The 23,710-nt window shown below is 51.9% G+C and overlaps 3 protein-coding genes across 5 annotated transcripts; all 3 read right to left on the reverse strand.

The window, feature by feature from the left end:
• Positions 1 to 45: 45 nt before the first annotated feature.
• Positions 46 to 13,971, reverse strand: TRAF3IP3 (TRAF3 interacting protein 3). 3 transcript variants are annotated; one of them, XM_068419231.1, is made up of 17 exons: positions 13,742 to 13,971; positions 13,435 to 13,560; positions 12,760 to 13,118; positions 11,398 to 11,512; positions 10,797 to 10,854; positions 10,555 to 10,579; positions 10,106 to 10,135; positions 9,750 to 9,845; positions 5,803 to 5,874; positions 5,396 to 5,536; positions 4,551 to 4,688; positions 4,164 to 4,299; positions 3,336 to 3,398; positions 3,197 to 3,256; positions 2,485 to 2,660; positions 1,085 to 1,198; positions 46 to 906 (listed from the first exon to the last, which is right to left on the reverse strand). In XM_068419231.1, exons 3-17 carry the CDS (start codon positions 13,060 to 13,062, stop codon positions 823 to 825), a joined length of 1,611 nt encoding a protein of 536 aa, XP_068275332.1. In that variant the 5' UTR covers positions 13,063 to 13,118; positions 13,435 to 13,560; positions 13,742 to 13,971; the 3' UTR covers positions 46 to 822. The 3 variants fall into 3 exon arrangements, with proteins under 3 accessions (XP_068275332.1, XP_068275331.1, XP_068275333.1); XM_068419230.1 differs by lacking the exon at positions 13,435 to 13,560; XM_068419232.1 differs by lacking the exons at positions 10,555 to 10,579; positions 13,435 to 13,560; positions 13,742 to 13,971 and having other exon boundaries at positions 12,760 to 12,849.
• An 859-nt stretch (positions 13,972 to 14,830) lies between these two features.
• LOC137674271 (11-beta-hydroxysteroid dehydrogenase 1-like) lies at positions 14,831 to 17,884 on the reverse strand. The gene is made up of 6 exons (XM_068419515.1): positions 17,797 to 17,884; positions 17,190 to 17,320; positions 16,492 to 16,603; positions 16,192 to 16,377; positions 15,508 to 15,651; positions 14,831 to 15,066 (listed from the first exon to the last, which is right to left on the reverse strand). The coding sequence occupies exons 1-6, from the start codon at positions 17,882 to 17,884 to the stop codon at positions 14,831 to 14,833; spliced, it is 897 nt and encodes a 298-aa protein (XP_068275616.1).
• A 1,217-nt stretch (positions 17,885 to 19,101) lies between these two features.
• On the reverse strand, positions 19,102 to 23,476 carry LOC137674118 (11-beta-hydroxysteroid dehydrogenase 1-like). The gene is made up of 6 exons (XM_068419288.1): positions 23,389 to 23,476; positions 22,652 to 22,782; positions 21,968 to 22,079; positions 21,137 to 21,322; positions 20,185 to 20,328; positions 19,102 to 19,611 (listed from the first exon to the last, which is right to left on the reverse strand). Exons 1-6 carry the CDS (start codon positions 23,474 to 23,476, stop codon positions 19,391 to 19,393), a joined length of 882 nt encoding a protein of 293 aa, XP_068275389.1. The 3' UTR covers positions 19,102 to 19,390.
• Between the last annotated feature and the right edge of the window lie 234 nt (positions 23,477 to 23,710).

Consider the following 23,710-nt stretch of genomic DNA (forward strand, 5'->3'; position numbering starts at 1 on the left):
TTGCTGCAAACAGCTGAGGATTAATACAAAATTTGAACACCACGGTATTTTGAATTTGTGAAGTTTATTGTACGCTCCATATCATATTCCTACTCGTGCGACGTGTGGTGTCGCGCACCACCTCATAGCTGAGCCTGCGCTTGAACGAGGGGCAAGTGCTACTGTAAAACCTGCGCAGTGCAGCTCCAAAGGGGCTCAAACCCCTGTCTCTGTCGAATGAACATGGTGCTGGCAGTGAAAGGGAAGCGGACATGGCTGTGGGGACGCTTGGCCATGAGACAGGCTAGAAGAGCGGTGGGCCGAATGGGGCCCGGTGGGCAGGAGGTGGAGAAATTGCTCAGGACAGACGTGGACAGTGCTAAAAATCCTCCCTGAGCTGGGTATCTTTGTCAGGTACCAGTAGAGATGGGCCAGGGTCGAATACCTCTCATTTAGGGAGGCAATAAATAAAGCAACAGAATTTTGTACTCCCCTCAGCCGCCAGGCGTGAAAACCAGGGAGGGGAGATCCCGAGAGCACAGGATGCCCCGTCCCTCCTGCCCTGCGTGAGCCCCGGCAGCGGCGGTTGGAGTGGCTTTGTCCGTCAGCGCTGCGGGGACTGGGCAGCGCAACTATAACTGGAGCAGAATGACCAAAGCAGCCAAGGGAAGGGGTGATCTCCCTGCATTTATTGGAGCCGCGGGAGTTTGTCTGGAGCGAGACCAGCTCAGGATATAAAACAAACACTCAGGTACAGCAGAAGGCGCACTGCGGCCAGGGCGCATTACTGTTGGTGAAGCAGAAGTCAGTTCCTGCAGTGAGGTTAGTCATCGAGAAGGTCTGTCACGGTCTGTAACTTGCGAGGAAGGTGGCTATGGCCATTGCTACCACTGCCACCAGGAGAGGGATCCAGTGACCGTGCCGTCTCTGCAAGGAGAAGCAAGTGTTACTAGGAAATTGGTGGACAGAAGAAACTTCCCGTCTCACCCCTAGCAAACATGTCATTCATCTTTCTGCCCTGCACAACTAAACGGGAATTTTTCCCAGACCGATCCGCAGCCCCGGTCTGGCAGCACTGGGAGTTGGGGCGAGGAACACCTCCCACCTTTGCCTGCTTGCTCTGGAAGTGGTTGAGCTCGTCGCGGCACTGGCGCAGCCTGGTCAGGCAGGAGCGGTACTCCTCGCTCAGGGCCTCCAGCTCCGAGCGCAGCTCCGCGCACTGCAAGCAGAACGAGGGGCCGTTAGCAGGAGGGACCCCCTCGTGCGGGTACGCACCGAGGCTGGCCGGGCTCCCGCAGCGGCTGCAGCGCTTCGCCCGTGCACCGGCACTGCCGCCACGGGGGATTTTCACTTCTGCTACCTGTATGTCTGTATGTACCTGTAGGGGACAGAGCAGATCTCAGTGTTACTGGGCATGTGGTGACAGAGGCCGTGCCCGGTCTGTGACCACCCCGTGACCTGCTTGGCCTTGCTGCCGTCTTTCACATCACATCAGAGAAAGAAGCAAGAGTTGTTTTTATGACCATAGAAGCATGCAGGTCAGGAAGAAGACACGGAGTGCAAACCTGTGGCAGGGTTTGCCTCTCATTCAGAAATTCATTGTGCATTTCACTGACTGTGAGAGCAATTGCAGAGTCCTTTAAACCCTCTGAGACATGGGACAGGCTCTTTGGTTGTGCTGCGCAACCCCAAAACCCAGGAAGCACCTTTTTTCCTGCGTGGCCCTGCGGCGTGGGACCGCGCTGCCCTCCCGGTGAGCGGTGCATTAGTGGCAGCGGCTGTGGCAGGAGGCTGCCAGAGCCCCCGTGGGGCTGCTGGGCCCCCCCAGCTGTTCCCTCTTGCTGTGATTGTGCTTTACGAAACCCTGCCCAGGTGATGCTGGATGATGCCTGGCGGTGCCCTCCCCAGTGGGGGTGAGGAGGACAAGCTCTTCTCCTGCGTGGCTCTAAGCTCTGCTACAGTAAGTTATAAATCCTTTTTTATAAATCCTCGCTGTTGGAATAGTGCTGTAAGAACTGTGGGGCTGTTGGTTGGCAGAGGGCACGGTTTGATGGGAAAGAGTGTATAAGAGGCTGGAAAGCTTTGAATTTTTTGCAGCCCAGTTGTAAGGGTATTGCTTTTGTTAGCAGGCCCTGTTATTTGCAAGTGTTTTCCTCCTCTCCTTCCTTTGTGCTCAGGGTTTCACCTGTTAAAGTGTGGCTTTGGCTTTTCCCTGTGAAACTGCTGAGACTCGCCTGCCCACGAGAGCAGAAATGGGTTTGTATGGAGAGGGCTCCGAGGCTACAGCTCCGGGTGCCAGGTTGCTGGTGCGCTGCCCTTGCCCGCAGATGCTGCGTTGGGGGTTTAGGTGAGACTGGTACTAGAATTAAAATTCAGCAGAGGTAATCCTTCCAGCAGATACCGAGCTTAGGTTACTTCCAGGAGCTTTGGTGTGTTGTGTTGTGCTGCTGCTGGAGCACTTGCACCAGTAGCTCAGTCCCAGCTGCGATTTTGTGGCCTCCTCACCTCTTTCTCCTTTGCTGTAAGCTGGGATGTCCTTTTCTGCATCTCATCTTTCAGACTTTCTTCTCCCTCCTCCTCCTCCTCCTCCTCCTCCTCCTCCTCCTTGGGGTCCTCTAACAGAGTGTTTTGTTTTTCCTTGGCAGGAGTGAGAGGTCGGGTCTGGGTGGTGGAAACGTGGTCTAGAAAACAGTCAGGCTTCCGATGAGAAACAGGTCCCCAGGCTCTCAGTTTGCTTGAAATCTTCTTTACTCAGTACAGTTTAAAGATAATGTTTGCATGCTACGCACCCATCAGAGGACACAGGAGCTGAGTTATCACAGGCCTGCCTCTGCTGTAGCTACAAGTTAATCATCTTTACAGGAATATTTCTAAGTAGTTGCCAGAGATGGAGGGGAGGGAGAGTTAAAATGCCTTTTATTACTTTTTAAGTACAGCTGTAATTGCAATTATAAACTGGAATGTATTTTGTTTGGGGAAAAAAATGGCATAGCTACTGAAGTAGAATTTGCAATGAAATCCATTTATTTTTTTAAAGTGTTTGTCATCATAAATACACTTATGTTTTAATGTTAACTGGCAAAATATAATAGCTCGTTTTGTGCAGCTTTAAAATAATCCTTTATTCTAAACCAATGTAGACTCCTCCTAGAATCACGTCTAATGTTCCTGTGTCCAGTGAGAGGAGGGCTAGGTGGGAGTTACAAAGTTTGCTGACCTTTCCTTTGCACCGTCGCCTCCTGGCTCTGCCGTTCGTTGGGCTGGTTCTGCATGAGGTCTGAGAACATAAAAAGCCACTGTTACTGTCCCCAGTGCTACCACGGGTCACTTACTTTGCATGTCTTTGTGTTACTCACTGTGCAAATGGCTGATTGTTGCCTCCAGTGTTACCTTCTGATTTTGTTCTTTTTGCAATTTATCTGAAATAAGGAGAGAAGAAAAGGTTGATGTGAATCTCTGTGCATCTTTATGCAAGGATGGCAACTTTCTCCACCTGTGTAAAGCGGAGTGGATATTGTTGGCTACGCTGAACTTTCTTCTCTGAAGGGATGTGATTTTTAGCTGTTAATTGCCCTTTCATTTTCGGCAGCTTTTTCTAGCGTGCCTTACATTCTATTAATTTATAGTTTATTTTAAAGCTGTTCCTGTGAGACCTGTTATGAAAATAGAACTGCCACCCATTTACTCTTCCTTAATTGTGTTTTAAAATAGCCATGTGAAGTATGTGTGAGTTTCCTTGCCTCTACCTGCACAGGTACTATAAGTCACTATCAGCATGTATGTATACGCCGGTGATGTCCACCACCGTGCAGCAGCGCCTCAGCCAGTGGTGCTGCCTCGCCACCCGAACGGGCTTGCATCGCTGTGTTTGATGGGTCTGACATGGATGCAAAAGCCCTTATCAAAGCTGTGGGCTCATCTTTGACTTTTTTCCCAGTCTCCCATTCTGTCCTTTCTTCTAGAAAAGTCACTTGACTTCTCTGAAGTACTTTAATCTAGTTGGAAATAACTTCAGGAGCCCTTTGGAAACCAGAGGCTTTCCCAGCAAGCTGAGACGTGCAGCACATTCAGAGAGAGTCCTTTGCACATGTGTGCGCTTGGCTTTAAGGACCAGGCTTTTAAGAGTATATTCCTTACGTCCTCTGTTCATTTGGAGGACAGACGCCCACCCTTGCACCCGGTACCTTCGATGGCGCTGATGTGCTCTGCCTTGAGGTCGTTGTCCTCGCGCAGGGCGCTGGCTCGCCGGTGCAGCGCGGCGTGCTCGCTCTGCAGGCTGTGCAGGGCCCCTCGCAGCTCCTCGCCCTGCGCCTCCGCTCGCTGGGGGTGAGAAGACCCCCGGCATCAGCCCACCCCTGGCACCACGCCATGGGCAGCCCACGAGCACGTGGCATTCGCCATCCTTCTGGCAACAACAGGCAGCCCTGAGCTGAGAACTGAGTTGCGTGTGCGACCGCTGTGCTTCACCAAAGGGATTTATTATATAGTGGTCATGACCTGGGGGCTTTCTTACTTGCAAATCGGAAAACACAAACTCCTATGGATGCTGCTCCTGAGGTGAACTAATGTACCTGCAGTTTGCTTTGCAAATTGTGGAAGCTGTTCTCGAGCTCGCTGTGTGCTGTGGTCGTCTTGGTCAATTCGGCTTTGAGCGTGGTGTAGTGCTCCTTCCAGAAGGCAAGGTCCTCTCTTGTTGCTGCCAGGCTTCTCTGGGGAGGAGAGCAAGGACCCACGGGTGGGCTGGGCCCACAGCCTGGTGGGACCATGCCAGGCTGCCCTGACCCACGCACAGCACTGCATCAGCGGGGCTGTGCTGGGGCTGGGGCAGCCCAGCTGCCTCCAGCACAACCACCCATGCGGGGCTGATGCCATCTGATGGACAGAGCCAACATGGGCAGAGGGCTCGCTGGGGAGCCCGGGTTCCTCTGCTGCTGGGAGGGTTTAGAAAGCTGGTAATCTTGGGAATACAATTTATTTATCGTTCTGAAAATACCAGTTAGCAATTTGGTTTGACCACAGGATACCTCTTGGGGAAAATCCATTTTCATATAAAAGAGCCACTCCAGAAAGTCTCTGGAGACCTCGTGCCTTGGATGTCTCCGTGTGGCTTGTTTCTCCATGTATGCAGAGCAGGGAATGGGCAGAAGGGATGGTGGAGGAGAAGGGATTACACTTAAAACTGCCGAACAGCAGTGTATTTCCCCAGCTGTGTGCTGTTTTTAATAACCTGATGTATGGCCCACAGAATGAGCACAGGTTGCCACTAAGCCGCTTTGGACTTTACTCAGTAGCTTAAAAGATATTTTTGTGTCTTTGTTACTAATGGTAAGCTCATTGCCTTTCCCTGGAATGGGGGGGCTCTTTGTCACAGTCGGACTAGATTAAAGCAAAGCCAGGTGTAAAACTTGTTGCTTACCTGAGAGTTTTGCAGTTGCTGCTCTGTTTGGAGTTTGTCCTCTAGCATCTTCTGAAGAGCCTCTTTTGCCTTCTGCTCGTAGGTCTGCTTCTGGTCCTCCATCTCTATCAGGATCTTCTTCACACACTCCTTTGAGTAACTCTTTAAAGGAGGAATTAAAGTGCTTGAAGGGTCTTATCTCACATATTCCTCATCTTGCTCAGCCTGAATATTAGCAAATCTGGGAGTGCGTAAATGCTACTGCTGATCTGCTGTGAAGCATTGCTTCAGCAAAGAGGAAAAATTGTTTTCAGATCCATATCTAATCAGATGCTCTAGAAACTGAGACCCGACCTCATTACATGGTTCAGTATTTTGTTTTCGTGCCTTTCTTCCCCCATGTTTGTTTCTTAGCAATTGGATGGTACCTGGGTGCAGGCCTGCAGCTGATTTTCAAGCGCCCTTAGTTTACACTTCAGTTTATCTTCGTTCAGCTGACCCTGGGGGGAGAAAAGCAACAGAACTGATGTGTGGAATCATGAACTATACAATATGCCTCTAATGTTTTGTTAACTTGGGTTTTGATTCCTTTTCTCCCTTTTCTTCATCTGTAATATTGTGGCTAAATTTGGTCAAAGTCTTTTCAATGCTTAGAGTTCAAATAAACCCTTCGTGATCTCAGGATAAGTGGAATATGGGGGAAGTAAAACTTATGCATGGAAAAATTCTCCTGGGGCAGTTCCACTGGTTACTGAGTGCAGGTACTCTCAGCGAGATGAGAAGTTAAGAGCGAGGGGGCTTCAGGTTAGTCTGGATGGGCCTGACAGAAGCGTAGCTGTGGCCTGTCCCTGTGCACAGCCCTGTTCCCTGGCTCGTGGTTCCTCCCTGCAGCGCTTCTGGCCGAAAGCTCCAGCTGGTGCTAAGGGCTTGTCTTTCTGGTTCCCTTAGAAAATAGGTTGGGTCTGTGTTGCAACATCTAGCAGTTGGGCAGGGGGACAGAGGGTAACGGTGATGATTCATTTTCCTTATTATCATCTCTCCGTGTTAGTCAGGCTGCTTAGGTTTTGTGAAACCAGACTGCATGCAAATTCAGATAAAATTTCTAGCAAAGAGTTCACGTAGGCTGTTTTTCCACCACCGATACTAAGAATGCCGGTATCCTCTCTGCTTACTGCTGTTTGAAGTCAAGTCTCTGAAAAAGCAACTCCTTGATGTTACAGGAATAGCTGTTAGACCCGAGCAAAACCAGATTCTCTGGTGTCTTAGCGCTGTTTACATTTGCACAGAAGTTTACAGTCCCAAAGACTAAATCTTCCCAGTTCAGTTATTGGTACAAAGAATCAAAGGCTTTGTCCTCTTAGAAAGTAGGTGGAATTTTGAAAAGCACTTTTATATGTGAAATACTGTGCCTAGTTTTCCTCTGCAGTTTATTTTATTCTGCTATCTGCAAAGGTTCACGTTGGAGGATGGTGGTGATACGGCTGTGTGACTGTGCAAAGTACAAGGCAACAGAGCACCGGGCTCTTCCTACGCGTGACAGCAGAGATGTGCTGGCAAACTCCTTTCATGGAGATGCAGCTCATAAATTGGCAAAAGAACACAAAGTAGAAGGATTTCCCTAAATGGAATAAGCTGTCTGTTGGGGCTGTTAGCAGAGCGGCATGGCAGTGAGGGCTGAGTGAGGATGTGCACGTACATGGGAGGCCATAAGAAATGATGCTTCTGACCAGAAAAGTTATGTGAGCAAATCTTGGTCAAGCCTTTGTGTTGAAGATCATGTATGTGAAAGGGGCTGCTTTAAAAAAAACAAAACACCACCCCAAAACCAACCAACCAAAACCCCCACCCACAACTAAACAAAACGCCAACCAGCACCCTATAGCCCCCAGGATCAGCTGGTGGTGGCTTTTCCTCTCTTCTGCCATGTCTCCAGTGCCACCGGTTGAACACCACCCGGATCCTTGCACTGCGCCTGGCTGGAGAGCCCAGAGACACCTACTGAGAGCCAGGCGGGGGAAAGGATCAGGGCTAATGTGTTCAAAATACGCCTGCTCTTGCAAATACCGGATTTGAATCCCTGTAGCCCTCGTCCTCAGGGATCTGAGGTTACCTGAATGGGCAGCTCCAAAACCTTTCTCAAACTCTCTTCTGCATTTCTCTACCGCTGTCACTTAATTGCCATATAAGCATGTTAAACTGTTTTTGGCTGACAGCTGTAGTGTCTTGGTTATCCTGTGATCAGTGAAATCTCTGATACTCCTTCCCTTAGTCACTTTAAGTAGCTGGTTTAAAGCAATAATAACAAATTCTGTTTCTGGAAGGCTTCCAGGGTTTCTCCAAACACGATGCTTGTGCTGGAAAAATAAGTCCATATAGTAGTAGTATCGCACTGGAAATGACAAAGAGCTTAAACTTGCAGAGCTGCAAAGTACTTCCAAAAGTCAGGCTCAACTTCAGAGGTCAGGAAAGGAAGAAAGTATATTAAAATAGCAATTATCTTCTTTAAGAAGGGAACAGCTTAAAACTAATTACTCTTAATAATCATAACTGAGACTTACTTAGCTTCCTTCATCATAGCAGCATTTTTCAATCAGCTAAGCAAGTTTTACAACAGCTGAGGGATTTAAGGTACAGACCTGTGGTAGGAAGCTGTCTGTAACCTAGAAGTAAAATTGCGGATGGGGGAAGGAACCAAATGCTTTATCCCCTCATTTTAACTACACCCTAATCCTCCTGTGAAGTATTTGCTTGCTCCATCAAACCAGAAGCACCCACAAACATGAGCAGCATCTCAAAAATGACTCGGTGGCCATTTCAGCAGCAACTGCTGCATCGTTCAAGTGTATGTGATCACATTTCTGTGAAACCCAAAATCCTCTGCAACAAGCATTTGGCATCTCACCTGGGCCTGGAAATGGGCAACCACCCATTGGTTTCCATAGCACAGCATTAAGGTATAGGACCTGTCTGTACATCCCTTGGCCAGCACCTCCCAGAGAAGCCCCTTGCCCCCCACCTGCCTCCCTCCAAGCAGGCAGCATCTGCTGCCTTTGCCCCGTTGGCTCCAGTGCCAGCAGCAAGTTAATTTTTAGTCCGATGAAAGGTTGAATGTGAGAGGCAGCAGGAAAGTCTCCCTTCTGGAGCAGAGATAGCAAGAAGCAAAGTGCACCCACCTGTTTCTGATCTGAGGTTTCATGGCTGCTTCCTGCAGAGTGTGTCAGGGTGTTTTTTCCTGCTCGTATTATATTAGAAGCAGCAAGTGAAGGAGGAAGCTTCTAACCACAGAACATCTAACACAAGTTTTCTACACCGTCTCACCCAATCACTCACTTTTCTGCCCCAACAGAACTTTCAAAACACTTTTTTTAATGGCACAATGAACTGTGAATTCATATTTGATTTAATAATCCTATATAAAACACTTCATATGTTACATAAAATGCATCACCTTAATTTTTACCTCCTGAAAGCAAAAAAAAAAAATGGGCCCTGGTTTTCAGTGCTGCCCAGAGGATTTTGTTTGAGCTGTGGGGAAATAGCGTGATGCAGGGCCAGGATTCGGCAGAGCACCTAAGACTAAGCAGGTGTGCCACAGCATCGTGGTATGGGTCCCCTGACCTGTGTTTGGGGCCCAGGGTATGTCCCTGAAAGGAGCTGGGGCAGCGGATGTCCCCGTGGGCCACAGCGAGGGGCAGACTGGGTGGCCGGGAGCTTGGCAGGAAGGCTGCGTGTGCTGCGTGGGGGTTTTTGGCCATCGTGGTCCCAGACTAAGAAACAGTCTGTCTTTTCCCCCATTCACCGTGGTGTTTGCCAGCACTTGAATGTGTCAGTTTGCAGCTAATGCTTTTATCGTGGCCAAAAAAAAAAAATCAGTTCAAAACTTTTGTAACTTGTTTTGACTAGGAAAGAAAATGTGGTGGAAGGTGGTTGTTTGGGTTAATTCCATCTTTTCCCCCACTTACACACTTCTGTTTGCTTTTTCTTTAACGAAAAGGGCTTTATGCTTCCTGTTGATCAGAAAGCAAAGCATGTTTTGTAACAATCTTTTGGGGGACAAAAGGGAAAAACTTCAAGCAAAGTAGCCCCTTAACTTCTGAGTTTGTGTTCAACCCTCCCTAAAAAGAAAGGCGACAGCAAGGAAAGAGGCAGGGCAAGCAGCTACTTGCAGGTGAACGGCTCTGTGCAATGACTTGTCTGCTGGGTGAGCATGTTGCATTTGAAACCTGTGCCATCTCTACGGCTGTGAAGCCCCGAAGCAGGTGAGCTAGAGCTGAGCTCCGAGAGAGACCCATGGGGTGCTCTTGCTTCTGCACACAAGCCCAGTCCCACCGAGGCACAGCCTCCCCCCAGCCCCGGCAGCAATAGCCTCTGGTACCTGCCAGGATTTCTCTGACGCTTGCAGCAGCGTGGAGAAGAGCTCCTGCAAAATCACCATCTTCTGCTTGAGCAGCAGCTCGCGGTGCAGGGCCTCCTGCGGGCAAGGGGAGAGCCGGTCAGTGGGGACCCCGGAGCCCGTGGGGACAGCCCGGCCCCCCCTCTAGCTCAGGGTCAGGGCTTCCTCTGCTTGGGGAGTTTCAGAGAGGTCTTTGGGTTCAGTGGCTTGTCTGTAGGCTTTCTTGGCCACGTTAAAATTGGGTACGTTACTCTCTAATAGTAATCATAATTTTAAAAGTGGTGGTGTGCTGACTGAAGACCTGCTTTCCTGGTGGGTACATCGTGTTTGGTACCTACCTTCAGGTAGTTGGACAGCTGCACCATTTCCTGAAAGGGAAAGTGCAGATGTTTAAAAACAGTAGGATTGTTTGTGTTTATGAACAGTTTGTGAACTGGCTACAAAATCCAAATATTTTGAAGTAGAACTGGAGTTAACAGCCCGAGTCTGGGCGGAGGAGGAGAGCCTGCTGGCCTTCGCTTGTTTGGTTTTTCCAGGGAAGTAAAAATATTTTCTGCAGCAACTTACAGCATTGGCGTTAGGGCGTCTTTGCCATGTAGCGTATCAAATCGGGGCAGTCGGTGAATGAGAACAGTGATACCCATGGGACAGAAGCGCCTTTCTCTCAGTGTAGTCATTTTTTTGAAATTATAGAAACTTAGTGCCAGTCACTGTCCTGGTCAGAAAGTTTGGGAACTGATTTCGTTTGCAGGAGTTCAAGGCTTGTTATTATCCATGTTTTGCTTACCTTATTTAAAACTGCTATTCCACAACTAAAATGAAAAAGACAGTGCGTTAGGTGAGTGCTCTGCGGGGTCTGCGGCGGTCCGGGGCTCTGGACACCAGCCGCTCCCCAGCCCCGGCAGAGTTGGGGATTTGTACAGCGACAGCTTGGGTGGAGGTGAAGCACGTCTGGGCTTGGGCGTCGGAGGTGGCTGCCCTGCGGGTATCCGAATTTACAGCCCAGGGAGGTGGGGGGGACCGGCTTACTCTGTCTGCTGGCTTGAGTCCTTCACTCCTGCGCTTGGGTTTGTAAGGGTCTGGGTTCCTGTGAAAGCAAAGCGGAAGGATGTGACTGATCCCTCCTTGTCCCAGGGGCTGCGGAGTTCTGTTTGGGTGTTGATCTCTGCTCTCGGAGATTGCATCGCTTCTAGGATGGAGAGCAGCTGTTTAAACAGGGTCCAGTAACACAACTCGATAGGGACAAGAGGCAGAGAGAGTCCTGCTCAGATGGACAGAGAGGTGGAAGTTAAGTAATCCTGCAGACTGAAGTTAGCCCCCAGCCTCACGGATAATCTGGGGCACTTACAGGGGAACCATAAGGCAGAGCATCTGCTCAGCAGCACTGGTGGTTAAGCCATGGGCTGGGCTGGTTTATCCCTCCAAAGGAAAAATGTTCTTAACACCTGCAGTCTGTGGGGGAAACTCAGACTGGGATGGTAAAACTTGGCACCGGTGTGGGGCTGCTGGCAGGGGAGCTCGGCTAGAGGAGAGCTACCAGCTTGCATCCCAAACTGCTCCATGGAGACAGGGGTGGGAGGGAAATGTCCTGGTGCTGTTGTGCTGGGAAACCCAAGCATCCCTCACCTACCTTGGGTGTTCATGGAGGCACCTCGCCTGGGGATGGCTTGTGCTGAAATGCCGAGGGGGACGCTGAGGCTGAGCGGGGAGTGTGCAGGGGGGAACGTGGGGCAGCTCCATGGGTGCTGGAACGAGAGGGCAGCTCAAATCAGCATTTCTCCAAAATGGGCCATCAAGAATGGAGGGGGGGGGGCCTGTGGCTGGGTCGGGCTTTGTGCCTCCAGTGACTGGGTGAAGAGCATCAAGGAGATGCCAAGAAACCATGGCAAATCCACAAGGATCTGCTGCTTTGGCTGCAGCAGCTCCAGAGCTCTGTGGGAGAAAACCTGCTGGCTTCGGGGAGGAGGGGTTGTACATCAGAACAGGACAAGGAACCCCCCCAAAGTGTCTTGAGATATTTTTGGAAAAGATGAGGACTTTTGGTGTCAGGGAGATGGGTCCTGGCTTGTGTCTCTGCTACCATTTGACCGCCTTGGAGCAGCGGTACCTGTTCTGCACTGGCTTCCCTTGGGGCTGGGGTGCTGGCCCCATCGCCCCTCTGCCCCAGCAGCCTCCGCCCGTTGCTACCTCTGCAAAAGCAAATGGGGAAGGCACCATGCATGGGCCACGTGCATGTAAATACTTGTTCCAGATTCCTGCTGTCTAGCAGGTGATTAAACCCAGTGAACCAAACGGCAGCAGGAGGTGGGTAATTGCTCTGCATACTCCCATGCTGCAAAGGGAGCTGGAGGGAGTGCCAGTGTTTCTAAGTCATCTCGTGCTCGAATGTCTCTGCTCACGTAGCTTCGTGAAGCCCCCAGGATGAACTTGTAACGTACCAGGGGGATTGTTCATTTTGCACGGGATATAAGTTTAGAAGGAAATCTGATTGGGGTATTTTGCATTGCATCTTCCTGTAGATCTTGCTCAAGGCAACAAGCCCTCTGGGTTGCTGTTCGCTGTGCAGCACAGGGTAGGTGATGCATACCAGGGAGCCTCCTAATTCCTGCACCCTTCCTGCTGACAGAGAAGGCGATGGAGGGAAGCCAGGTGTTTAGAGCTCAGTTTTTAAGGGCGAAAATAATTTGTGGAAGTGCAAAACTGTAATCTGGCAGCTAAAGTGTGGGGTTGTACTTGGAGGAATGGTGGAAAACCTCTGTCTGGTTCACGGTTTGGAAAACGGGAGAGGAGCCTGCCAGGAGGGAGGTGACGGCGTTTACCCGTGCCCAGCTCTGCAGTTCATAAGGAAATGCACGTTTTTGTTGGTGCATTTTCACTTTTTGGCTGTACTTTGATTTGGATGCCCTTGCCATCGGTTGGAGATGCTTTAGTGGGTGCTGGCTGGAGCAGGCAGAGCACTGAGCTGCGCTTGGGGTGTGGGGACTGGTGTTACCTGGAGCAGGACGGGTGGTCTCAGCTCTACCCGTGAGGAGAGGTCCGGGGGGATGCGTGCTTCAGGCTCCTGTCTCGGCGGTGTCCTCCCAGTAACGCTTACCAGGTTTCTCCTCCTCAGGAACTCCCTTTGCCGGGGGCTCTGCGAGGGCTCCTCCGCTCCCCTCCCGAGGCGGCGGCAGGTCGTCACGTTGTTCCGCCGCCGCAGGTTCTCCCGCGTCTCGTGCCGCCGCTCGCACTTCTCATCGTAGCTCTCGCTCGCACGCCTGTGCCGCGGCCGTGCCTTCTCGGGCCGGCTGATCATGTTGGGCACAGCTCTGCTCCTCTGTGACTGCCCCGTCCGCTCCGAGGTCCTCTGTCCTGATGAAACCAAGGGAAAAGACACAATCTGAGTGAAAACTAATTATCTGTAAGATTAAATGAACCGACGTTCATTTGAGTGTATTTGGGCCTTTGCCTCTGCATCAGTTAAAGAGAAAGCTGAGCAATAGCTACTTGTCCTGCTTGGTCCCTGCTCATCCAGCTCTTCCCATCAGGAATAGCTCAGCCCCTCTCCCACCGGCGCTGCCCAGCCTGTCACTGTGCATCCCAACGACAGCTCTTAATAGCCTTGGTTAACCAAAAATGTGCTTTAAAGCCAGGTAAAGCTTAAAGAAATACACGGTCCATTACTCACCCCCCACTGAGCAAACTGTTGAGGCCTTCTTGACAAGCTAATACTGTATTTCCTCCTTCTGTTACCCCAAATTACCCTCTCCAGTTAACAGACATGTCCTTTATCTTTGCTTTCCAAGCTGTTACACTTAAAGGGAAACAAAAAAAAAAGGTGGTTCTTGCCAGTTCATGTTACAGCCTCCCGGTGTCAGTCGTGTAGGCTGAGAATGGGGTGAAAAAAGAGGAAAGAAGGTGCCTGCTGCTGCCTTTAGTGCAGCAGCCCCTGCTCCCCTCCAGCCCTTGCCAGCCCCAGCGCCGTGGGCACTTACCTGGCCCGAGGGGTCCCGTCCTACCCCTCGACCGCCGCAGAGGAGTGGGCTGAGCCGGGGGTTATCGGGCGCGAACACGCTCCAGCTGCCATCTTCGTGCCAACCCCCTCATTTTGCTGCTCTCGCTCTGTGGAACAGGAAATGTTGCAGCCGCAGCCGAGCCCCGGTTCCTGTCCCTGCTCGCAGCCCGGCTGCGGGGCGCAGGGGCCCAGCTCGTGGGAGGATCTGGGTTATCTTGGGACCCCAAAGCCTCCAGCTTCTCTCTAAGCAGAGCTAGTGATTATCTTTTGGGCCATCTCCCTTTATCAGTGTCCGACACGAGGAGGTTGAGCGCTGGTTCACGGAGCTGCTTGTGGCACTCGGTGACTGAGTCTCCCTGAGCTGCTTTGGGGTAGAGAAATCGAGACTTAGGGAAGTACAGTATTGCTATTATTTTAAGGCTTCTTGCAGATTGGAAAAGGAAAAAAAGTGTGTATTGGCAGCTGAGGAGAGGTCACAAATGGCAAAAATTCATTAAGATATTTAGGGAAGTGAAAGCTGCATTAATGCAAATCATGCAGGGAAGTCGGTTTAACCAGCTGGGCGCTGATAAGGGCTCTGGGCCTGCGCACGTGGAAAGGGAACACAAGTAAAAGCAGAGATCTTGTAAAGTAACGTAGGATTTATTTTTACAGAGACCAGCCTAGAAGGGATATGTGACAAAAAATTTCCCGGTTCAAAGCCCCTCTCGTGGCTTTGGGCGGTTTGTGCTGCTGGGCCCAAATCCTCATTCTGGGCCGTGGCTCAGCTCCTTCCCGCAGTGCTCAGCACCGCTGCCTCGGTGGCTTTTGGTGGGGGGACAGTTTCTGGAGGTTGAGCAGGAAAGTGTCCTGCACGCTTCTGCTGGTGTGCAGGACCCTGGCCGCAGATCCTGCTAAGTTCATTACTAAAAAAGACGTTTTCAATGCTGTGTTAGGCTTATGATGCATCCTGTCTTGTGTTGCCAGGGTGCATCAGCATGGGGCTGCCCCAGTGGCATGGAAAAGGGCACCCAAGTAGCCAGATTAATGCCCAAATCCCTCCTGTCTGGCCCAGGGTGTCCCGGTGTGCTCACTGCCCCGTGGGCTGTGCTCTTCTGATGTTTTCCACGTTGTAGCTGCTTCTGATGAGGGAGTCGAGGAAGTCGGGGGCTATGGCCCGGAGGAGGAGCACGCTGCCCATTGTCCAGGGCGGGTAGTGCAGCTCCCGCTGGCGCAGCACCCCGCTCTTGATGATCTCCAGCGCGCACTCCTCCTTGGGCGCCGGCGTGACCCGGATGGCATGTGAGACCGATCGCACAGCGCTCTCTGGAGGGATGGGAGGCAAGGGGCAGGGTCAGATGGAGGGGCTGCCACAGGCACCACCGGCTCAGACAGGGTGTCTGTAGCTTCATCTGACAAACCAACAGACTCTGGGGATCAGACCTCCTTAACGAGGCTTAGAATAGTTAAAATAAGTAACAATTATAGCAATGTCCTTCCCATTCCTTTTCGCCTCTTGAGTGACCATAGGATGGGATCCCCACTTCCCCTGGGTTTACTGCAAGGACAGCAGAGTCCTTTAGGCCACACTTGTTAAAGAGTTGGGGTCCCGTTCCCACAACTGCACAGCCACCGCAGGCGGGGGGTCCAGTCGTGGTGGTCAAGCAGCGTGCTGAGCAGCCTGGGGCCGGCGGGCGGGTGGTGGGCTTGGCTTGGCTCTATCTGGAAATGCCCTGAGTCGTGGGGCCTCAGCGACGCTGAGCTTACCTGTGTCGATGTAGCCCAGGATGCAGAGTGTGATGGAGACGTTGGTGTTGTCTATGATGAATTCTTGTCGCAAGGAGCTAAAAAATCCGTCTAAGGCGAACTTAGTTGCAGAATAGGGAGCAGCAAATGGGCCAGGAGCTTTACCTGGAGCAGAGACACAATATTAGGGTTCGGGTACTGGGCAGACACCAGGCTGCAGGCTCTCCCTTCCTCTTGCCCTTCAAGTAGCTACAATATTGTGATTTAGGTGTGGTAAGCTGTCATGAATGCTTGAGAGAAATAAACAAATGCAGGAATGTTTAAAATGTAACACACGGCATACGATGGCATGAAGTACCTTCAGTTGTGGGTGATACTGTTCTTGTATTCCTGCATATATACCCACGTATAGCAAATGCATCTGTAATGTGTAGCCACGTACATAACCTGCAGCGGTGTACCATGGACTGCAATGCGTGGAGGTGATTAGTGAGTGCAAAGAGACTAGCAGGAGAGGGCCTGGAATACAAATCCCCCAGGGGACTTGAATTGTGCATCCAGGATATAAATCTCATGCTGCTCCCAGCAGGGTGGCTCTCTGCCTTATGGTCCTTCTTCTGTCTCTTGAAGAAGAGCCACAGCAGGGATCCCTTGCAGCAGAGGAGGGGACGTGGGCAGGGAGTGCCTGGCCCCTTGTGTGCTCACCTGCCAAGGATGAAACGACAACGATGCTGCCCTCGCTCTCCTTCAGCATGGGCAGGGCAGACACGGTCATCGCCACGTAGCTGAGGAAGTTGGTCTCCAGGAGCTTTCGTATGTGCTCAACGTCCCCATTGAAGTAGTTGAAGTAGCTGTGACCGATGTGATTTAGGATGAGCATATCGAGGCCGCCTGGAAGCAGAGCATGGTCACTATTAACAGCCAGCTTCTTGGTGGCTGGGATGGCCCCAAAACATAGCATGGGGTGTGTTGGGGAGTGAGGAGGGGCAGCTCCCCACCACCTACCCCAGGTGTTCTCAGCCTCCTTCACCACCACCTCGGGGAACGTGGTGTCCTCCATGGAGCCACTCACGTAGCGGGCTGACGCAGCGCCCAGCTCGAGGCACCGCTCCACAACCTGCGGTGACAGAGAGAGTGGTGTTGGCAATGGACCCCCCTCCATGGATCCCCCTTGTCCCATGAAGGCTGTTGCTGTCTTGGGGCAGATGGGCAGCAAATCTCCCTGTCCTGATGGAAACCCTCTTCCCTTCATGGGAGGAGACACATTGCTCGGAGAAATGTTTCTGGCTGCAGAGTTAAACAATGGCACATCTGAGCCAAATATTTAGTATTTATAAATAGGAATACGATTGCTTAATTTTGATTGTGTTGTACATAGGATGCAAAATCAGTTCAGACTTTGAGAAAGGACAAGGGCTGATCAGACCAGGACGTGGGCAGACTAGTGTTGTCCTTGGTGGTGGAGATCAGAATTCACAGCTGAAGACTGCGGAGACAGAAGTGCCCTGCTGTCACCATTGAAAATGCAGTTTGTTGCAGTGGGGAGTGTACGTGTTAGAACAGGCTCATGCTGGGGTGGATCTGTAGGGCATCTGGCATCCCCGCGTGCCCAGGCTGGGGTGGATCTCTGCATTCTACCCACCTGTGGGGTTCTGGGTTGCAAATCTGTTTTGCCAGCCCGGTGCATCCTGCTTGTCACTTACCTTCTGCAGCTTGGCCTCCGTCCGAGCCGTGAGCAGTAGGTGGGCCTCCATGCGTGCCAGGTGATACGCCATCTGCTCCCCGATGCCACTGCTGGCTCCTGTCACGATCACCCGTTTCCCCCGGAGCATCTCTGGGGAGGAAGGTGCAGAGCTCAGAGCCAGCCACTGCCCCGCTCGTGCAGACCCCGGCTGGAGTCTGGTCGTTAATCCCTGTTTGGTGGGGAGTGCATGCGAGGCTTGAGCTCTGCGTCCACCCTGGTCTGGGAGCGGCTTTTGGAAATGACAGGAGCTGACTAATAAAAGGATTAAATGCTTTAAGTGGATCACTGCCTGTTTCCCAAAGAAATCATTTACTGAGATCAAACATTTACTGGTAGACCCCAGTGTAATCCCACGAGCTTTTCTGCGCGGCGCAGAGTACTCTGACCCCTTGCACCGGGTGCTGCCTGCCCTCCCCTCCCAGCTCTCAGCCCTGCCGTGCTTGGGCTCTTCCAGCTGCGCGTCGAAAGGCCCTTCAAACAGCCTGTGCTCTGCGTGGGCACACGCTGCAGCTCTGGCAGCAGCCTCGCTGATTGCCGTTTCAAAGCGTGGTTTTCCAATGGCTTACCTTCACTGAAATTCTCAGGTGCTGAATAAAAGTAGAAGGCCAACACCAGCCCCAGCAAGGGGACGAAAACCTTCAGGAGCAGACCCATCCCTCTGCAAGAGTACAGGCAGGAGCGAGAGGAACTCCAGGGCTCTGGCTGCGGGACAGGGGGTGCGTCTGTAGGTTGTAAACAGGGCGGGGAGTGCTGGCAGTTCTGAACTGATTCTTGTCTTGCACAAGTTTGCTGGTATCTGTTGGGCCTTTTCTTTGTGCTTCCTGTGATTCAGCAAACATTAACCTAATGGAGAGCGTAACTTTGGACTTTAGGCTGTCCCTTCGCACCCGTGTCCTGCCAGGAGTTTTGGGTGTGGTTTTGAGGGCATTGCAGGGAAGGTGCTGAAAAGCTTTTTGCTCCCTAGAGCTGTGGGCGTGTTGTTTGGTGGCTGCCTTTAGAGCTGGGACATCTGTGGCCCCTCAGTGCAGACCTCCATGGGATGGGCATCCTTCTCTCTCTCTCCACCCCACGTCTAACTGAGGCAACGCTTCCCTTCCTCGCTGGCTGCCACAAGGATTTACTGATCAGCAGTGATTGCCGTGGTGCAGGCTCATAGGAATACCTAGAGAGAGCAGGGCTGGCAAACCTTGTGTTTTTAGACCATTATCGGTGCTTCTGGCTTATCCTGTGTGATATCACCATTGGTGTAATCGTGACAGTTTGTTGGGTGGCTCTTATACCTAAAAATCGCACTCTTCTCTTGAGGAATCCACTGATTGCAAGAGGTAGTAAAAGAGCCAGACAGGTGAATAATAAAGATCTTCAGCTTTCACAAGCATTGTATGTTGCGCTGCTCAGCGTCTGCCTGGGCATATGGTGAACGGGTTTGCAAATAACTTTTCTGAAACAGAAAGTTTAAAGGGCAAAATCCCCTCCATGTGCACTGGTTTGTGTAGGTGATTTTGGGAGCAGGAGAACAGAAATGCCAGTTCCTGATTTCCTTTAGAAAGTGAGGAGCAAACCGATCCTGGGGAGTGCTTCAGTGGGAAGGGTCTGGGGAGCTTTCACATTGCTTCGTCTCAGGACAGGTGACAGTTGGTGCTGGAATGGCCAGAACCAGGTTAGATGTAAATGCATCAACTTGGGCACCGCTGCCAGAGTCAGGGAAGCAGCGCAAAGCTCGCAAGGATTCAGCTTCCCTGTGAAAGGCAAGTCAGTGGAGTTGTGCCTGTTTGCAGCAGCACTTAGTAATGGAGAAGGAGCGGATAAAAACCCCACAGGACACAAAACGGGTGGGTTAGTAACTTTTATTTGAGAATTAGTTTGTTCCTACTTCTCCCTGGTCTGGGGCAGGGAAGGGGTCTGAGCAGAGGGCACACTGCGGCTGCAGGGAGCTCGCCCCGGGCCGCACGGTGTGCCCGCAGCCCCAGCCCCGGCCGGGCGAGGCGATCCCCGCACGCAGGCGATCGTTTCCCAGCGCCAGCAGCGGGTCCTGCCCGGCGGCGGGGCCCGTCCCCGCGCTGCACGGCCCGTCTCCGCCGGCAGAGGAGGGTGTTGCACCGGGGAACCCTCCCGAGCCGGGGCCGCCCCTAGTCACGAGCACGGTACCGGGGCGGGGCGCTAGTCCCCCCGGCGGCCGTCCGGGCGGTAGCGGCTCCTAACCAGGTAGTCCAGCAGCTCGGCGGCCCAGTCGCGCAGCAGCAGCGGCAGCCGCGTGGAGCCGTAGCGGTAGTAGAGCTCGCGGCGGCGCAGCGCCGCCCCCTGCAGGATCCGCAGCGCGCACTCCTCCCGCGGCGCCGGCGACACCAGCAGCCGGTCAGCGGCGGCGCGCACCGCGCTCTCTGCGCGGGCACGGGGCGTCAGCAGGGGGGCCCGGGGGGCCCAGGAGCCAGCCCGGGGGGCGAGGAGCCAGCCCGGGGGGCGAGGAAGGCCGTCACGTTGGGTTAACGCGAAGCAGGGAGAGCGGCACGTGCAAAATGTGGTTACAATGGGGCATATCGGCCCACACATCAAAACAGAGTTAAATTCACGAGACTAAACTCCTCTCCGCTGCCCGACGCATGCCGAACTCCTCCAGCTAATCATGTACTTGCATTCCCGTACCTTGTTGCATCAATAGATGGGATCAATGGGAGGTAGGTGGCTGGCACATCCATTTGTACTAATTGTTACACTGCGCCAGCCCATGTGCGGTAGCCGGTTTTATGTACCGGGGGAAAGGAATTAGTTTTGAGGCTGTTTTTTGGTGGAAGAGAGGTAGGATGCCCCAGAGTGTGTTTCGCATGCACAGCAGGGCTGGAGGAAAAGCAGCGGCAGAGGTGAAGGGGGAGAGTCGGTGGCAGAGGGAGCTGAAGGGCAGGGTAAGCAGCTGGGAAGGTGATGCTGGGCTCCAGATCAGCCAGCACTGATCTTACCAGTATCGATGAAGCCAAGGATGCAGAGTGTGATGGAAACATTAATGCTCTGAAGGCTGAATTCCTGCCTCAGGGAGCTGAAAAATCCATCCAAGGCAAACTTAGTTGCAGAGTAGGGGACCGTAAAGGGAAACCCGACTTTACCTGGACACAGAGTGAAGTTCTGTTATAGCATAGAAAGCTGCTCTGCCCAATCCTCCGTTTTCCTCTTCTACAGAGTATTTTACCCAAAGGGAGTTTACTGTTAGTGCAATGTCATCCTGGCACCTGAGCAGCAACATTACAAATATTCCCGTCAGCTTCCAGCTCTTTTAAGGTCTTGAGGCCAACACCATGTCTCATGTCTCAGGGCATGAGCAACCCGCAGGAACTAGGAAACCCTTAGAGGGGAGAGATGGAGCAAAGTTCACGTTCTTGTCTCTGGCTACTGAGCTGAGCTGAGCTGATCACCATAAGACTAACCAACATACTGGCTGTGAGTGAGACATCTGTTAGTAATTTAGTTTCCTGACTTAACAGAAATTTATTAGAGTGGAGTCATGTTTTTGTGAATAGAGTCAGTCAATAACTCACTCTACAAATATTAGCAGGAACTTGACCTACCAAACCAAGATGAATGGTCAGAGATCCACTGCAGTGAGAAACTACTGCATTTCCACTCTTCCCCATAAAACTGGGGGTATGTGAGCTCTGCTGCTCTAATGAGCCTAGCACCAGGGTGTGGGGTTTAACTACAGGGCTGGTCAAAAAGCCAGCAGGGGTGATTGGATTGCATCAGAGAACAAAGTCCATCAAGAAAATGCAAAAAAGATCTGGATTTGAGTTTTTTTGGGGTGCATTAAGCAGGTATGGCTCCTTTAGGATGCCTGGTGTCTCTGCGTGCTGCTTGTGAAAATCAGCCCGTGGTGTCTTTTGGCTGAATCCCATGGCATCTACCTCTCTCCCCACTCACCTGCCATGGATGAAACAACAACGATGCTGCCCTCGCTCTCCTTCAGCATGGGCAGGGCAGATGTGGTCATCGCCACATAGCTGAGGAAGTTGATCTCCAGGAGCTTTCGTACGTGCTCAACATCCCCATTGAAATAACCGAAGTATGATGTGCCAACGTGATTAAGGATCAGCATGTCTAGGCCTCCTGCAAGCAGAGGAGCAGGCATTAGTGCTGGGTGGGAGAGGGCTACAACCCCCAGAGCAGAGCCTTTCCTGGGGACAGAATAAATGCAGTCAAAAGAAATGAGGTTTTTGGGTTGGAGCTGTGGCCTGTCATCTCTGGAGTGGGCATATAGTCTGGATGGGGGCTGCCAGTAAAAATTTGGTTGTGATTTTTCTTTTTTCTGGTTCAAAACACAAATACCATGGCACAAGGGAGATCACCCTTGAGTTGTCTGTGGGCTCGGGGCGGGAGGGGGAGTGCTCAGCACGGAGTTGAAACATTGCATTTCCGCAGCCGTGACCCATGACCGCAATGTGTCACCGCGGGCCTGATGGATGGCTTCAGCCCACAGCGGCTGGGGGTGGTGAAATCCAGGATTATGATACTGGAACAGGATGTCATGAGGGCACAGAGCTGAAATCGAGAGCGCAGTTCAGCTTGAGCTGGAGCGATGAAGCCGGGTGGAGGAGTGGGACTGCACTGGGCAGGATTAGGGAAAAACCTCTCCTGTCTCGCCCCATCTCCATCTCCCCTGCTTTTTTTAGTGGGCATGTGGCAAAAAGCAGCGTGGCTGAGGAGAGATGCAGTGTCTCTCATCCGCCGCTCCTTTGCAGGCTGTGAACGTACCCAGCAAGGTCTCTGCCTCCTTCACCACGTGCTCGGCGAAGGCCATGTCCTCCATGGTGCCGCTGACGTAGCGCGTGGAGGCTGCTCCCAGCTCCCGGCACCGCTCCACCACCTGCCGCACCAACACCAGGCGTCAGAAACCCCTTGCCCTGCCCCGGGGAGCCTGGCACGGTAGCAAAAGAGGGTGTCTGTGGTCCCTGTGATGTGTCCCTGCCTTAAACTAGCAGTTTGGAGTTTCAGGAGTATGTTTGGAGCTTCAAAAGGAGCCTGAAAAGTTATTCCTTTGGTGAATGCGTTACCCAGGGCAGTCTGGCTCTTGATCGGCGCAGTCTGTGCTGGAATTGCATGCGAGTAGGGTGAGCAGGAGCTTGTATATCACGGCAGTGGAATGAGGGTGTGTGTGTGCTGAGGGAGCCTGTGTGTATGGGGATATGTGTACAGAACCACGCAAGTTCAAATATCCCAACGTGTGCTATGCAGAGTGCGTGTATCCGCAGGAGAGGGATTTCTGGGCGTGCAGGAGCCCCGGGCAGCACGAATGTGCGTACGTGAGTGTAACTGTGCCTCTCTGGTGGTTGTGCTGTGGCAATTACATGTGCGTGTATTCATCTATGTATGGCCTTCGCATGTTTGTGTGTGCACCGCCATGAACATGCCCGTCTGAGTGCTCAGCTTGCCATTTACTTTCTGCAGCTTGGCCTCTGTCCGTGCTGTGATCAGGACGTGGGCTCCCATCCGTGCCAGGTGATACGCCATCTGCTCTCCAATGCCAGTGCTGGCTCCGGTGACAATCACCCGCTTCCCTTTCAGCATCTCTGGGGACCAAGGCACAGGGATTTAATTTATCCAAACACTATTTAAAAATAAAATAAAATCCCATAATGGCCCCGGGTGTAAGTAGTTAATTGGAAGCTAAGTGAGCCTGCAAGCACAGAGCGTCCGGCACCAGGACGTCTCTTCCATCTGCTGAAAAAAGCTGTGCTGAGAAGCAGCTGCAGCTCCTCGCTGAACGCAGTGACCCAGGGACAGTGCTCGGCTCTTTCTGCATTTTTTTCCACAAGTCAGGACACAACTTATAAACACCCCAACTATTTTATAATAAAAATCATCTACTAAGTGCACACTTCAAAACTTAAAATCCAACATTTAAGTCATGTTTGTAAATTATTTTGCTACACACTGGAAAACGAAGTGTTCAGATCCCTCTCAGCCCCCCTGCCTCACCTGCTCCCTCAGAAGTATTTCTGCATATTACTTGCTCGTTTGATTTCAAATCCTTGTTAAAACAACTTTCCAATATCGGCCACCACACAAAGGCTCAGACGTGGTTTGGTCCAAGCTCTGAACAGTTTCTGTGCAAAACACTCAAATGTGGCTTTTAATATTTTTTTCTTAAAGACAAATTCACTTTTAATACTTACCCGGTTTGAAATTCTCCCTCGCTGAATAAAACCAGAAGGCCAAAGCTAATCCCAAAAAGGGAATGAGAATCTTTTGGAACCGACCCATCCCACTGTGAAGTCAGGAAATAAAGCATGAAAGAGAAGGGAGGGGGAAAAAAACCACCCCTCTGCAGAGCTGCTCCAGAGGGAAGCAGCAATGCCAATCCTTTAAAACCTGTTAGCGAAGGAACTGCGGCTTCCAAAGCACTGGAAAATCACGGGTGGGTGCATGGATAAGTGAGACCAACCCTTTGGTTTGCTCCCCGCTGGAGCTGGCGCACCTCGGCCTAACCGAGGGTGC

This window comes from Nyctibius grandis, chromosome 27, assembly GCF_013368605.1.
Source record: "Nyctibius grandis isolate bNycGra1 chromosome 27, bNycGra1.pri, whole genome shotgun sequence".
Taxonomy (NCBI): Eukaryota; Metazoa; Chordata; class Aves; order Nyctibiiformes; family Nyctibiidae; genus Nyctibius; species Nyctibius grandis.